Below are 16,818 nucleotides of genomic sequence, written 5' to 3'. Positions count from 1 at the left end.
GTGAGCCACTATGCCCAGCCAACACGAGCTTTTTAAGGGAAGAAAAGCAGCCACTGCTGTGGGACTGTCTCCTGTGGAACCTTTATTTTCATTCAGGGAGAAAATGGTTTTTGTAGCAGGAGCTGTAATACCATGTCTGATCCTGTACTTGGATGGCAACAGTAGGAAGTACCTAATTTACCTTAAAAACAGCTCTGTAAGCAGTCCTGTTTTCTAATCCCCAGGGAAGTAATGAAAATACTATTGGGGATGATTTTGCGTCATTATTCCTTTTCTCCATGTGAGCCTTAGCTATCCTACGTATAAGAAAATGTTCTTAGCCAGGTGTGGTGGCTCAAGCCTGTAATCCCAGCACTTTGGGAGGCTGAGGCGGGTGGATCACGAAGTCAAGAGATCGAGACTGTCCTGGTCAACGTGGTGAAACCCCGTCTCTAATAAAAATACAAAAAATTAGCTGGGCATGGTGGCACGTGCCTGTAATCGCAGCTACTCAGGAGGCTGAGGCAGGAGAATTGCTTGAACCCAGGAGGCAGAGGTTGCGGTGAGCTGAGATCGCGCCATTGCACTCCAGCCTGGGTAACAAGAGCAAAACTCCGTCTCAAAAAAAAAAAAAAGAAAATGTTCTTTCTTGGCCAGGCACGGTGACTCACACGTGTAGTCCCAGCACTTTGGGAGGCCGAGGCGGTGGATCACCTGAGGTCACGAGATCGAGACCAGCTGAGGCAGGAGAATCGCTCCCGGGAGGCGGAGGTTGCAGTGAGCCAAGATGGCGCCACTGCACTCTAGCCTGGGCAACAAGAGCGAAACTCCATCTCAAAAAAAAAAAGAAAGAAAGAAAGAAAATGTTCTTTCTCAGCTGTACTTCCTTTTATTGAAGTAAAATTTCCAATCAAATTAGATAGTTGCCACACAGTTTCGTAAATGTATTCCCTGCCTTCGCCACTGGAATGAGATTTCCCTAGAGGCTTTGGCCAAGAGAACTGAATCTCCGCCCTCTGACCCACAGACTTGGAATCCTCCAGCATGCCAGCTGGACTTCAGCCTCCCATCTGAAACTGGCTCACATTGCTCAGGAGATGACTGTGAACAATCAGGGGTCATACTCTGATTAAAATGGGCTACCCTTTGATTCTTAGAATATTTCAACTCTCCTCTCCAACCTTCCCCAAGATACATATTAATTTGAAAAGCATTATCATCTGACTGGAAAAAGTGACAATGAAACATCAGGAATCCAGACAATCTTTCTGTGTCAAGTTGACCTGTAAGAGGAGTTACAGAGCCTTGTTTTCCTGGCAAGGCAGTGGTCAGATAAAAAGTAAGGCAAAGGCTAAGACAGACTGGCGCAACTGACCCAAAATCTGAAAACTAGCAACACACTTCAGACCTAACAGTGGGAGTACATGGACTCTCCAGCCTCAGACAATCTAACTCAACCTCCCATTTCTCACTGTGACGGCTTGTGTTTTTATATTTGACAATTTCTGAGGCCACTCTGGAGGTATGTTCTCCATGAGCAGAAGGAAGTAAAACTCATGAATAAAAGCTGACTATTGTGTTTGAACCTTGTTGGGTACAAAGAAATCCCCAAAATTTTAGAGATGGGCAAGTTTCATTTCCTAAAGATTGTATGGGGGCCTGTCCTGGTCCTGGGGTGCCAATGTGCGTCACCACTGTACCTGCTGGCCTGAGAGGGTCGACTCCTCAGATATGTACTGCTTCCGGATGGAGTAGAACATAGCACACTCTTTACTGAGGCTTTCAAAACATTCCTTTTCTTCGTCCCAATTTACCTGGTCCAAAGAATTCAATACCTCAAAACAGGTACATGTTTAAATACATTTTCATTCTAAATGGAGATCACAGACTACTTAAAGCTAAAAATCTAGGTGTGACATTTTAGGCATTAAAACTATAAATGGGACTGCTGAATATTAGTGGGGATGAGAGGAGACCCTCAACTGTCCTACCCGTATCATCTTTATCATTCCAGATCAAAGGGTGGTCAGGTGCCCTTTCCCTCCAGCACACATGCATGTACCAACATGCTTAGTATCTGCTTGCACTGACCTCAGTGGCTAGTCGAAGAATGAAGATAGGCAGTCCCTCCAAAGGGGGCACATAGTTGTCAATCAGAAGGGGTAATCCAATCAGGTTCCCTTCCTGCTTGCAGGAAAAAGGACAAGGGAACAAAAAATAATGCTGTTATACTTTAAACAAATCCCATTTCTCCAGTGCTTTCCCAGGCCTTGTCCTCATCCCTGCCACTCTGGGTGACCATGTTACTTGATTGGGCTGGGCACAGGGGACAGAGCAAAACACTTAAAAAGAATTTTTCATCCTGACACACAGCAGAACAACCTTTTCTTTGGATGTGTTCGTGATTAGAGTGTATCAAGATGGAGAGCCCCAAAGATCAAGAAGTAAGAAGAAATGGGAGCAAATGGCATAATCTCACTAACAGTGGCCTGCAGGGGTTCAGCTCTCCATGTCTGGGTCCTTCACCCTCGGAGCAGGAGAGGAATGAATGGATAATAGTACAGTTACGTAACCTAGAAATGCAAATAGGGAGTGGAGAGGATGTCATGTATGTCACTTGCTGCTTCTGAAGGGAGGCCTAGTCCTCACCTTGGAACTTTTTTTTTTTTTTTGAGCTGGAGTCTTGCTCTGTCACCCAGGCTGGAATGCAGTGGCACAATCTCAGCTCACTGCAACCTCCACCTCCCTGGTTCAAGCCGATTCTCCTGCCTCAGCCTCCCCAGTAGCTTGGAATACAGGCACCTGCCACCACGCTCAGCTAATTTTTGTATTTTTTTTTTTTTTAGTAGAGATGGGGTTTCACCATGGTGGCCAGGCTAGTCTTGAACTCCTGACCTCAAGTCATCCACTCACCTCGGCCTCCCAAATCCCAAATCGTCTGCTGGGATTATGGGCATGATCCACCACCCCTGGCCAGAACTTTTATCTTAAGAATACAACAGAGGTTTAAGAATGGCTGTCATACCTCATCAATTTCCAAAGAGAAATAGTCTGCAAGCATCTCAGCCTTCTTCTTCAGAAACTCAACAATGTATTCAGCAAGTCCTTCTTTAGGACCATCTTCCTCTGTCCAGCCACTCTCTGGACTATCTAAGGCAAGCATGGCGAGGTCAAAGAGCGGTGCTGGCTCCTAGGAAGAAGCAAGAACATGAAGGAGCAAGCTTTAACAGGGCATCCAAATGAAGCCTGAATTCCCACAAATCCTCTATCAGAATGGCAGGTGAGAAACCACAGATTAACACCCATCCCCCATATTCCCCAAAGGAAGTGCCCAAACAATCCACAACAAAACGCCTTTCCTCCTCCTGCTTGTCAATGGCAATTTCAACAGAGAAGGTATGACAAAAAGCCTGCTGAACGGATGGGAAGGGTGAAGCCCTGGGGAGGGTACTTTCCTTCTGTGTAGCTTCAACTTTCCTATTTGTAGAAAATCATGAGGCAGATCATTTCTTTCTACTGCCTCATAACTAAAGTGGGGGATGAGGCTGGAGAGTAAGTTAAACTGAATGACATTTCAGGTAAATCATCTAATGCAGAAACAAAGGGAAAACTATGGTTAAAAATAAGATCCCTAAGTTATCTTCCATTTCCCCCCTTCTGATGCTGTTACTCATACTTTTACATACGTTATAAACCCACAGTACATTTTTTTTTATATTAATAGAACAGTCTATTAATCAAAAGGATATAACAATCCTAAATGTTTATGCACCCAATATCAGAGCTTTAAAATATATGAAAGCAAAAACTAAGAGCTGCAAATAGAAACAGACAAATCATAATTAAAGTTGGAAGTTTCAATACCCCTTTCTCAATAACAGAATAGGCAGAAAATCAGTAAAGATACAGGAGATTCTGACATCACTATCAACTTGATAGAACATCTGACTCAACAAGATCAGAATACAAATTCTTTTCAAGTACTCATGGAACATTTATCAATATAGACCATATTATGGGCCATTAAAAAAAAGTTTCAGTAAGTATAAACGAAAGGCAAGTATGTTCTTTGACTAAGATGATGTTAAATTAGAAATTAATAACATTTTTAAAAATCCTCAAGAGACTGGAAACTAAGTAACAGTTCTAAATAACCTGTAGGTCAAAGAAGAAATCCAAAGGGAAATTAGAAGGTGTTTTGAATTGAATGAAAATGAAAACTATCAAGGCCGGGCACGGTGGCTCACGCCTGTAATCCCAGCACTTTGGGAGGCCGAGGCGGGTGGATCACAAGGTCAAGAGATTGAGACCATCCTGGTCAACATGGTGAAACCCCGTCTCCACTAAAAATACAAAAAAATTAGCTGGGCATGGTGGCACGTGCCTGTAATCCCAGCTACTCAGGAGGCTGAGGCAGGAGAATTGCCTGAACCCAGGAGGCGAAGGTTGCGGTGAGCCGAGATCGCGCTATTGCACTCCAGCTTGGGTAACAAGAGTGAAACTCCGTCTCAAAAAAAAAAAAAAAAAAAAAAAAAAAAAGAAAGAAAATGAAAACTATCAAAATTTGTGGGATGCTGCTAAAGTAGTGCTTAAGGGAAATTTATAGCACTTAACTTTCTGTATTAGAAAAGAAGAAAGGTCTCAAATCAGTGACCTCAGCTTCTACCTTAAGAAATGTGAAACAGGAGGGGCATGGTAGCTTACACCTGTAATCTCAACACTTTGGGAGGCCAAAGCGGGTGGGGAAGTGAGTGGGAGGATCACTTTAGGTCAGTTGACCAGCCTGGCCAACATGGTGAAAGCCAATTTCTACTAAAAATACAAAAATTAGCCGGGTGTGGTGGTGCATGCCTATAATGTCAGCTACTTTGGGAGGCTGAGGCACGAAAACTGTTTGAACCTAGGAGGCTGAGGTTGCAGTGAGCCGAGTGAGCCGAGATCGCTCTACTGCACTGCACTCTGGCCTGGGCAACAGAGCAAGACTCCGTCTCAAAAAAAAAGAGAAAGAAATGTGAAACAGAAGACAAATTAAACCAAAATAGGTAGAAGAAAGAATAAAAGTCAGAGCAGATATCAATGAAATAGAAAGAAAAACTTATGAAACCAAAAGTTAGTTCTTTGAGAAGATCAATAAAATTGATAAACCTCTAGCCAGACTGACCAAGTTAAAAAGAGAAGCCTGAAATTACCGGTATCAGGAATGAGTGAGGTTATGTCACCAGAGATCCACAGGTAATAAAAGAAATATTACAAACAACTTTATGACAGTAAATTTAAAAATTTAGATTAAATGGAAAAATTTCTTCAAAGAAACAAAATACCAAAGCTTACCTAAGAAATAATAATCTGAATAGATCTATACTATTAAAGAAATAGAATTTGCATTTAAAAAACTTCCCTTGAAGAAAATCTCCAAGCCCAGATGGCTTCACTACTGAATTCTACGAAACATTACGAATAATTTTAATATCAATTCTATACAAACTCTTTCAGAAAACTGAAAAGGAGGGGATACTTACCAACTCATTCTATGAGGCCAGCATTACCCAGATACCAAAACCACACAAAGACTAAAAGAAAACTATAAACTAGTAACATTCATGAACACAGATACAAGAATTATAATAAAAATTTTAGTAAATCAAATCCCGTAATATGTAAAAAGGATTGTATATCATAACCAAGCAGGATTCATCCCAGGAGTGCAAAGATTTATTTAACATGAGCCGGGCGCGGTGGCTCACGCCTGTAATCCCAGCACTTTGGGAGGCCGAGGCGGGTGGATCACGAGGTCGAGAGATCGAGACCATCCTGGTCAACATGGTGAAACCCCGTCTCTACTAAAAATACAAAAAATTAGCTGGGCATGGTGGTGCGTGCCTGTAATCCCAGCTACTCAGGAGGCTGAGGCAGGAGAATTGCCTGAACCCAGGAGGCGGAGGTTGCGGTGAGCCGAGATCGCGCCATTGCACTCCAGCCTGGGTAACAAGAGCGAAACTCGGTCTCAAAAAAAAAAAAAAAAAAAAAAAAAAATTTATTTAACATGAAAATTAATATAATTCACTATATTAACAAACTACAAAAGAAAAATCATAATTATCTCAAGAGATGAACAAAAAAAAAAAGCATTTGAAAAAATTCAACATCCAATCCTAAATAAAATCTCTAAGCAAATAAGGAACAGAAAGAAACTTCCTCAACCTCATAGCAGGCATCTAAAAAAAAACTATGGCTAACAGCATACTTAATGTTAAAAGACTGAATACTTCCCCGCTAAGATCAGGAACAAGAGAAGGATTTCCATTCTTACTATTTTGTTTTACCTCTTTTCTTTTTTTTGACAGAGTCTCACTGTGTTGCCCAGGCTGGAGTGCAGTGGTGCAATTTTGGCTCACCACAACCTCCACCTCCTAGGTTCAAGCGACTCTCCTGCCTCAGCCACCCAAGTAGCTAGGATTACAGACGTGCACTGCCACACCCAACCACATTTTGTATTTTTAGTAGAGACAGAGTTTCGCCATGTTGGCCAGGCTGATCTCAAACTCATGGCCTCAAGGAACCTGCCCACCTCAGCCTCCCAAAGTGCTAGGATTAGAGGCATGAACCACCCCCATGCCTGGCCCATTCCTACCACTTCTATTCAACATTGTACTGGAGGTTCTAGCCAGTGAATCAGAGAAAGAAAAAGAGAAAGAAAAGAGAAAGAAAAGGTGGCTGGGCGAGGTGTCTGGCTCACACCTGTAATCTCAGCACTTTGGGAGGCCAAGACAGGTGGATCACCTGAGGTCAGGAGTTCAAAGACCAGCCTGGCTAACATTGTGAAACCCCATCTCTACTAAAAATGCAAAAAAAAAAAAAAAATAGTTGGGTGTGGTGGTGGGTGTCTGTAATCCCAGCCACTCAGGAGGCTGAGGCAGGAGGATTACTTGAACCTGGGAGTTGGAGGTAGCAGTGAGCCGAGATCGTGCCACTGCACTCTAGCCTGGGTGACATGAGTGAAACTCCATCTCAAAACAAAGCAAAACAAAAAAAGAAATAAAAAGCATTCAGGGCTGGGCACGGTGGCTCAAGCCTGTAATCCCAGCACTTTGGGAGGCCGAGGTGGGTGGATCACGAGGTCAAGAGATCAAGACCATCCTGGTCAACATGGTGAAACCCCGTCTCTACTAAAAATACAAAAAAAATCAGCTGGGCATGGTGGTGCGTGCCTGTAATCCCAGCTACTCAGGAGGCTGAGGTAGGAGAATTGCCTGAATCCAGGAGGCGGAGGTTGTGGTGAGCCGAGATTGCGCCATTGCACTCCAGCCTGGGTAACAAGAGCAAAACTCTGTCTCCAAAAAAAAAAAAAGCATTCAGATTGAACAGGAAGTAGTAAAAGTTTCTTTATATTCTCAGAAGACATGATCATTCTATCAGATTTTCTGATAGAATCTACAAAAAATCTACTAGAACTAATAAGTGAGTTCAACAAGGTTGCAACATACAGCCTCAACGTACAAAACTATACATATTTCTATGTACCAGCAATAAACAATCAGAAATTAAAGTTTTTTGGCTGGGTGCAGTGACTCATGCTTACAATCCTAGCACTCTAGGAGGCTGAGCCAAGAGGACTGCTTGAGGCCAGGAGTTTGAGACCAGCCTTGGCAACACAACAAGACTCCTGTGTCTATGAAAAAAAAATTTTTTTTAATTAGCCAGGTGTGGTGGTATGCACTTGTATTCCTAGCTACTTGAGCCTAGGAGTTCAGAGCTGTAGTGACCTATGATCACACCACTACACTCCAGCCTAGGCAAAAGTGAGACCCGTCTCTTTTTTTAAAAAAAAAAAAGAAAAAAAGAAAAAGAAAATTTTTGAAACTGGGCACTGTAGCCCATACCTGTAATCCCAGCACTTTGGGAAGCCAAGGTGGGCAGATCACCTGAGGTCAGGAGTTCAAGACCACTCTAGCCAAGGTGGTGAAACCCCATGTCTACTAAAAATTTTAAAAGAGATTAGCTGGGCATGGTGATACAACGCCTGTAATCCCAGCTACTTGGGAGGCTGAAGCAGGAGAATGGCTTGAACCTAGGAGGCAGAGGTTGCAATGAGTTGAGATTGCACCATTGCGCTCCAGCCTGGGCGACAGAGAGATGCTCTGTCTCAAAAAAAAAAAAAAAAAGAAAGAAAAAGAAAATTTTTGAAAAATGCCATTTAGCATTAAAAAATATGAAATACTATGGGATTTATCTAACAAAAGTTTTTCACCCCAAACTGATCTAAATTCAACATATCCCAATCAAAATTTCAGCAGGCTTTTTTGTAGAGTATATCAAATGAAAAAAGAAGATACGAAACCATATAAACAGGTAGTATAATTTTTAACTCAACTAAAATTCAGCATTGAAAAAGTATTTGACAGTTTTCACAAAAGGCATAGAAAAAAAAGAAAACAAAAAAGTCTTGGAAAAAATGGACTAAAATTGTTGGTAGGGGTTGTGTTTAGACCATGGCTTTAGACAATGTTTATTTTTATCCCTTTCCAAGTATTAAGTATCAGTAGATACTTATTTATTTTTTTGAGGGAGTCTCACTCTGTCACCCAGGCTGGAGTGCAGTGGCACAATTCACTGCAACCTCTGCCTCCTGGGTTCAAGCAATTCTCTTGCCTCAGCCTCCTGAGTAGTTGGGATTACAGGTGCCCTGCTTATTTTTGCGTTTTAGTAAAGATGGGGTTTCACCATGTTGGTCAGGCTGGTCTTGAACTCCTGACCTCAAATTATCTGTCCCCCTCGGCCTCCCAAAGTGCTGGGATTACAAGCGTGAGCCACGCACCTGGCCGAGTATCAGTAGATATTTATTAACTTCTATACTAATAAACATTTGTTTAAGTTGGCTACCAAATGACTATTTTGCTAAAAATATAAAACTTTTTATAATTAAAGATACTTCCATATGCAAATCATACAATACAGAAACTATCCTAAGAATTTTTAGAAAAATTTAGAGAGCTATTTTCAGAAATGATCAGTTGAAATTTCACAAGTGAAAAAGATCTAAACTTACCGATAACCTCAGGACACCAAAATTGGCAAAATCATAAATGAGTATCTGGTAGAACAGTTCTTCACTGAAAATAAAAATGAAGTGACTTTAAGGAAAAGCTGAATTCATGCTTGAGATACAAGTAGTTGGAACAAAATGGGAGAAGTAATCCCTGAAACATGGATGAGTCAGAAATAGTTCTGCCTGATTGTGGAATCTGGTTAACAGTCTAACAAAATCTCTTACCCCTCCAAAGAGCTGGGATTCCCAAAGCCTTCAACCAGGGCTTTGAGTGGCCAGCCTTTAACAGGCAGGTTAGAGCACTAAGACCAAGTCTGACTTGCTACCACTCATGTTCTGTCCCTAGCCTGGCACTAGAAAAGGTTTCTGACACTCTGCAGTAAAATTTAAAAAGTTTTTTGTCTGCTTACCTTTCTCCCACTTACAAAGAATCCAATAAATTGCTTTTTTTTTTTTTACAACTTATTATTAAAAATTATATGAAATGTATAGGGAGGGCAGGGAGTCTTCCTAAATAATCAAAAGTAGACATAAGGCAGGATTATACTACACTGACGTGCAGTTTAGGATGATACACTGGCTGGCAATAGACCAAAAGCAGCTATGAAGTATATACTATAAATGCCACAGTTATATGGTACTTCATAGCTCTCGAAACACATTGAACCACACAGACTTGCTTAAAGACGTCTTCTCATCAAAGCAGACAAAGCACCTGCTATGCCTGCATTTTGGTGGGGAAACTGAAGCACCTATTGAGTAGCTGACTTGTTCCATGTCAGTAAAGTGCTAAAGGAAGGACTTGAATCCAGATATTGAACTCTGAACCCAGTTCTCTCCTTATGCTTTTCTACCTCCTTACTGGAAAATCATCCACATTTATTAACAGCTGCTATTCTGGGTCTGGCCTGGATTTGTATCTGTGAGATCAAAGAACATGAATGCAACTGTGATTTGGGGCCTTGGAGATCATTCCCTTAAACATGCTGGAAAAGAAAAAAGCAAGGGGAATAGAATTCCCAACTAATTAAAAAGTGACAGCTCACTATACAACCCCAATTATTCTCAAAGCAGACAAGGAATTTGAACAGAGCTGCACTAAACAGGTTTCTGAGCCTGGGAGGAATGAGTTCTGAATACATACAAGGAGGTACATGTGCTAACAGGAAGCTTCTGGACTGGGGAAGCTTCAAGGGATGGTGAATAGGTTTCTATCTCATGTACTAACTCCAAGCAATGTATAGTGGCTGCCCCACTCACAGGGCCAATAAGCACTCTGAGGCCACAGCAGGACTTAGAGGGAGAGTCTCCCAGTAGATAGGTGATGGCTAGCAGATGCAAGGTGGCAGCATCTTCCCAAATGCATTACCTACTTGAGAACAGATTTAATACAGGTTCTAGAGTCAAAAGGAGCTCATCCACCAAGGTCCCCGAAAACTATCAACAGATATGTTGCTGGCCATGCAATAGTCAAATGAACTGCTGGGGTCACCTTTCCTGTACTGATCAAGCCACTGGCTCACTTGGTGGCTGGAGTAAGCCTTTACTCCATTCTCAAAGCTGGGAGGAAAGAAGGCATCAGGTCTTTCTCTTGCATCACCCACAGTACTCTGTTGCACATGGCAGATACTAGAATTCTCTAGCAGCATCAAACCCTCACCAATTGGTTCACAACATTTATAGGGCACTGAGCAACTACCAAGGACTAGGCTTCTTAGGTTATTTCTTACCTTCACAAACAAACAAAACCCCTGCATGTTAAGTAGTAGTATCACAACTTACAGTTGAGAAACCTGAGACACAGATTAGGAAAGTAACTTGTCTACAGCCAAATAAATGGGAAGTGGTAGAGCCTGGATTTGAAACCACATCTGTCTGACTCCAAAGCCTGTGCCCGCCCAACTACCTCATGATGCTCTTAGCTTCTGTGCCAGTGCTCCCTGGACCATTGTTCTAGCAACTCTGCTTGTTCACTCACTGATTTACCTAAGCTTGGTGGTGTTGAGAAGGTATAACTTGGTCTGATGCTGTGCCAAGGCCCACTGAGGATTCACACAGCCCACGAAGGAGTGGTTATGCAACATCTCCCGAAGAACTGCAAAACAAAACACAGGTAAGTAATGGGATCCTACCAACCTCACTTCACAGCCCAAAGCACCAAGCACCAGAACGAGAGACACCAAATAAGCAAAGAGGCCTGAATTGAGACTCCTGCTGAAAACAAACACAAATGAGGAATTAAATATTAACTAATCTTTTTTTTTGTTTTTTGAGACAGAGTCTTGCTCTGTCGCCAGGCTCGCGATCTCAGCTCACTGCAATCTCCACATCCCAGGTTCAAGCAATTCCCCTGCCTCAGCCTCCCGAGTAGCTGGGACTACAGGTGTGCGCTACCACGCCCAGCTAATTTTTTGTATTTTAGTAGAGATGGGGTTTCACCATGTTGGCCAAGATGGTCTCGATCTCCTGACCTCGTGATCTGCCCACATCGGCCTCCCAAAGTGCTGGGATTACAGGAATGAGCCACCATATCCAGCCAACTAATCTTTTAACATGCAACAAGGAATTGCTGAAAGATTAAAGAACACTGAAGGATCAAAATCTAAGACAAAGCAGAAACTCAGAGAGGTAATGAGATCTCTGAAGTCAAGAAGTCAACTTTATCCAAACACTAGAGAAACCTCAGGAATCATGAACGTTAGTTTTCACAGGCTCTGAAGGTGGCAAAAGGAGGACAAAAGCATAGAATGGTTTCAAATGGAGAATTCTAATAAGAGACCACTTTCCCAACACATGAAGCTGAGACTCCAAGGGTTGCACCCCGGTGAAAAAGAAAGCTGTACTACTAGGCCCATGGTGGGGGCTCCCTCAAAGGGTAGTTAAGCGAAATTGCCACCTCTAGCCTTGATGATGGAAGAAAAAAATGACACCCTGTGAATTTGTAATCATAAACTGGTTTTCACATGCTTTTGCACCCAGAATTCATGCTAAACAGGTTGCCGGAACACCTTAAGCAGAGATTTTAATTTAAACTGATTTGGGGTTAACTGTTCCTCCAATTTCCTAGTTGAATCAAATGCAAATTCTCTCTGCAGAAATTCATTGTCAATCCAGGCTTCAAGTAATTCCCCACAGATAAAGTACGAGGAATTAACAGTTACAAAATTACTTAATCACAAAAAATGCCCCATGAATTAGAATCCAGAAGGATCCACAGAATGAGATCTGTAAAGGTTTCAGGAACTAGAAAGATCAGCAAATAACGTAAGTATGTCAGCATACTCAAGAAGTATTAGGCCGGGCGCGGTGGCTCAAGCCTGTAATCCCAGCACTTCTGGAGGCCGAGGCGGGTGGATCACGAGGTCGAGAGATCGAGACCATCCTGGTCGAGACCATCAATATGGTGAAACCCCGTCTCTACTAAAAATACAAAAAATTAGCTGGGCATGGTGGCACGTGCCTGTAATCCCAGCTACTCAGGAGGCTGAGGCAGGAGAGTTGCCTGAACCCAGGAGGCGGAGGTTGCGGTGAGCCGAGATCGCACCATTGCACTCCAGCCTGGGTAACAAGAGCGAAACTCCGTCTCAAAAAAAAAAAAAAAAGAAGTATTAAAACCATGAGTAAGCAGCAGGACACTCTCCACTATCTCCTGAATCAAGATTTCCAAAAGAGCACATAAATTTTCTAAAAATGAAAAATAAACGGGGCATGGTGGCTCACGCCTGTAATCCCAGCACTTTGGGAGGCTGAGGCGGGCAGATTTAAAAATCAAGCTGATACTATTAGGAGGTGGAGCCTTTGGGAAATGATTAGGTCTTCCCTCAAAATTGTGATTAGTGGGATTAGCTGTTATAAAAGAAACTCCAGAGAGCTCTAGCTATCCCCTTCCACCACGTAAGGATACAGCTAGAAGGCGCTATGTATGAGGAAGCAGGCCCTCACTAGATACTGAATCTGCCAGTGCCTTGATCTTGAACTTCCCAGTTTTTAGAACTGTGAGAAATAAACTTCTATTGTCTATAGGCCACCTAGTCTGAGGTAATTTATTACAGCAGCCTGAAAAAACTAAGCCGCCAAAGGCCCCAATAAAGATTCAGGAAGACCATAAAACATCTACAGGAAAGAATTATGATCAAATAATATGTGGCAAATCCAAACAAACTGACAATAACAAGTATCAAAGAACAAGTAGATACAGGCATACCTCTGAGATATTGTAGGTTCGGTTTCAGACTACCGCAATAAAGTCAATATCACAATGAAGCAAGTCATGTGAAATTTTCTGTTTTTCAATGCATATAAAACTTATGTTTATAACAGACTTGCTCTATGAAGGGGCCAATCTTCAACCAGTAACAAATGCAGAAAAAAAACAAAAACAAAGGCAGTATCTGTGAAAATCAATTCCAGGTGGGCTAGAGGCTTCAGTATGAGTCTTTTAGGACACAATCTAAGAGCATATCTTTAATTATCGCAAAGTTAGGAAGGATTTCTTAAGCTACAAAGCCAATCTATAAAGAACAATTGAGAAAATCTGCCTATATTAAATCTAATAATTTCTGTTCCTAAAACAAGTATTCATTTCTAAAAGTAACTAGATGATCCCTAAACTAGGGGAAAATATTTTCATGTAATTGATTACTATCTAGAGTATATCAAGAACTTCAAAAATTAATTAGAAAAGCCCCACCCCCCCCAAAAAAAACCATCAAATAATGGGTAAAAAACTTGAATGGGCACTTACCAGTTGAGGAAATATACTTATTTATTAACTGATTATTTATTTATTGCTCTGTTGCCCAGGGTGGAGTACAGTGGTACAATCTCAATTCATGGCAACCTCACCTCCCTGGTTCAAGTGATCCTGTGCCTTAGCCTCCCAAGTAGCTGGGATTACAGGCATGCGAGACCACACCCAGGTGATTTTTGTATTTTTAGTAGAGACGGAGTTTTGCCATGTTGGCCAGGCTGGTCTTGAACTCCTGGCCTCAAGTAATCTGCCCACCTTGGCCTCCCAAAGTGCTGGGATTATAGGCGTGAGCCACCATGCCTGGACGAAATACACCTAACTTTATTACAACCAAGAAAATGAAAATAAAAACTACCATCAGATACCGTTTCACAATCACCAAACTGGTAAAAATCTGACAATATAAAATAATGGACAGAAATAACAGCAAATGCCACATCTGTAAATTGTTGGTGATAATATAAATAAATATGACCCCTCTGGAAAACAATCAATAACTCTGTTAAATAGATAACCTAGTGCTTCTCATCCAGTATGCCAGGCCATTGATCAACTCATATGAAGCTGGGAACCAGGGTAGCATGTGGAGAGACAGGGACTAAGGCCATGTAAGCACTCCCACTGTCCTTCAACAGAAGAATGAATGAACTGTATATTCATGAAGCAGAATCTATATTATACAGAAAATGTAAACCAGAGCTGTACATAACAAGATGGATAAACCTTAGGAATCTATGTGTAGCTATATATAAATTGCAGAAAAATGAAACTTACAGTATAATTCTACTTTTATAAAATCTAAAGCTTGCAAAACTAAACAGAGTTTTAGGAATACAAACACAGGTGATAAAACTATAATAAAAAGAAAGGAAATAATAATTCCAAAATTTAGAATAGTAATCACCTTTAAGGAAGAAGGGCAGGGGATGGCACAGGGAAGCAACACATAAGAGCCTCAAAGATGATGGTAATGGCTGACTTCCTGGAAAGGTGCTATTCTCACAAGTGTTCATGTTTTTCTATAGCTGCTACATGTATTTTATAAATATGATTTTTAAATTTACCATTGTATCTGTCTGTACGTACATATATATATTCGTGTATACATCGTGTGTGTGTGTGTGTGTATGTATATATATATATATATATATATTTTTTTTTTTTTTTTCATGAACTAAGTAAAAATATCACCAGCTAAAAGGAAAAGAGGGGACAAGAGAGGTTGGAGAAAATAGGACATGGGTCATAGCACGGCAATTATATACCATGGTTTTAATATACTTGTTTTTTAAGCTTTGGCATCACAAGTGAATTCTCACAGTATTATATAAGTTCTGCAATACTATCCCTTTCCAAAAAAAGAGATTTATTGTCTTCATTTTTAGAATAAGTATTCCCCTCTGTTCCCAGTGGAAACTCAATGTCTCTACAGGATGTTCTGCGTAGGCGGAAAATGATTATTTTAAAAGCTGGAGAACATTAAATAATCCTGAATAATGAGGCACTGGAGGAAAGGGACAGCAGTGTAATCCACTAAAACAGTCAGAGATTTTCCATACAGAATGTTCACAGACTACTCTGACACATCCAGAGCTACTGAAGCACAGCCATGCCAGCAGGACAGGGAAGGGAGGCAGCACCACCAAGCATAGGCCTTTTCCTCCTTGGGCATTGTGAGGCTTCTTGGACCTCTTCACAGTCTCTTAGCAGGACTTAAACAACCTATATTTCGACCCTAAGCTAAATGTCCCCACAGTGCTGGTCAGTAGGCATTTCCCTGCCATTCTGTGAACAGCAAAATGGGACAAAATCCGTCTGTGCTTCAAAGCCTAACCACCCATCTGAATTCATAACCAAGGCCTTGAGTCTCAGCATGTTTTTCTGAGAAGCAGCAAGGGAAACTAAACCTGAAGAAAGGGCGATCGGTCCTCCAGTTCCTAATGCTCACTTGCAGGGTATACGCCCCCATCTCCTGCGGGCTGCCTTCCAGTGGCCACTGTATGCCAGTGTCTTTGCTGCTGCCAGAGATAATCAAGACACCCTTCCTTTCCTCTCAGGAGATCTCACCCTGGCTTCCTGCTGAACCGGCCTTATATCTCTATTAGAGGATTTCTTTCATTCTACCTAATGTTGTAGCCAGTTTTTTATTAAACGATTCCCATATAACAGCATGGTATTCTTTAAGGCAGGGGTCACGGTTTATCCATTTAACTTCCTACTTCTGAGCTTGGCACGGTGCATTCTGTACAGAGAAGATACTTGACAAATGTTCACTGAACTGATTTCTTGTACCAAAAACACCAGTTACCTGGTAATGAACCACGAGTATATACATTCAGAGTGAGGACAGTTCACCAAAGAGCAAGAAAATAAAATGAAGTGTGGATATCTGGAATGTTAAGGGCGTTTTCACTTTAAATGGTAGCAAATAGCTTATGACATTTCTTAACCCCATTAACTAACAGATCCAAATTATGGGACTAGCAGTAAGTAAACTGAGTCGTCACTAATCCCTGAGATGAGCCTTATTCCACAGAATGCTTGCTTGGATACAGGAACCTGTCAGAAGTATCCTCACTTGTTAACTGCAAGTGTGTCCACCATGGATGGGTAAATCCCTAGACTCAAGAGAGCTGTCTAACTGAATGTTCAACTTTGATATCCCTTTAAAATAAAGATTCTAGGGCTTTACCTCCCAGGCTGCTCCTTTCAATCACTGACTCACTCCCTTAGCAGGTATCTACTGAGTACACAAGTCAGGCACTCCACTGGACACCAAGGACAAGGTGTTGAGCTCCACAGACGTGATCCCTGCACAGACAACACATTGATCAAATAATCACACAGGTGCAACTAAGAAAAGGAATGTATCTCTTACTTTTTTCCTGGCCTTGGGAACTTCATCAGGGAGTAGCCAGCCTGTTGGTCTATTAAGGTTAGTGGTCTTCCTCGCCAAATCTGAGTCTCAGTCAAATCCTATACAGCAGTCAACTCAAAGAGAATCAGCTTCTCCCAGCTTGGGGCTCTGGGTGTCAACCAGATA

The 16,818-nt window shown here is 41.7% G+C and overlaps 1 protein-coding gene across 5 annotated transcripts in view; it reads right to left on the bottom strand.

Moving 5' to 3' along the window:
* Positions 1-16,818, bottom strand: part of MLH1 (mutL homolog 1) — a 58,276-nt gene that overhangs the window by 968 nt on the left and 40,490 nt on the right. For all 5 annotated transcript variants that reach the window (XM_074406007.1, XM_003930907.4, XM_074406010.1 and 2 more), the window contains 5 exons: positions 11,012-11,120; positions 9,026-9,089; positions 3,005-3,169; positions 2,071-2,163; positions 1,680-1,793 (listed from right to left, as the gene is read on the bottom strand). In XM_074406007.1, coding sequence (XP_074262108.1) covers positions 1,680-1,793; positions 2,071-2,163; positions 3,005-3,169; positions 9,026-9,089; positions 11,012-11,120 — 545 coding nt within the window. The remainder of the gene's footprint in view (positions 1-1,679; positions 1,794-2,070; positions 2,164-3,004; positions 3,170-9,025; positions 9,090-11,011; positions 11,121-16,818) is intronic.

The sequence above is a fragment of the Saimiri boliviensis genome, chromosome 9, assembly GCF_048565385.1.
Source record: "Saimiri boliviensis isolate mSaiBol1 chromosome 9, mSaiBol1.pri, whole genome shotgun sequence".
Taxonomy (NCBI): Eukaryota; Metazoa; Chordata; class Mammalia; order Primates; family Cebidae; genus Saimiri; species Saimiri boliviensis.
The sequence above is the reverse complement of the archived record's forward strand: the minus strand, read 5'-3'. Positions and strand labels throughout refer to the sequence as shown.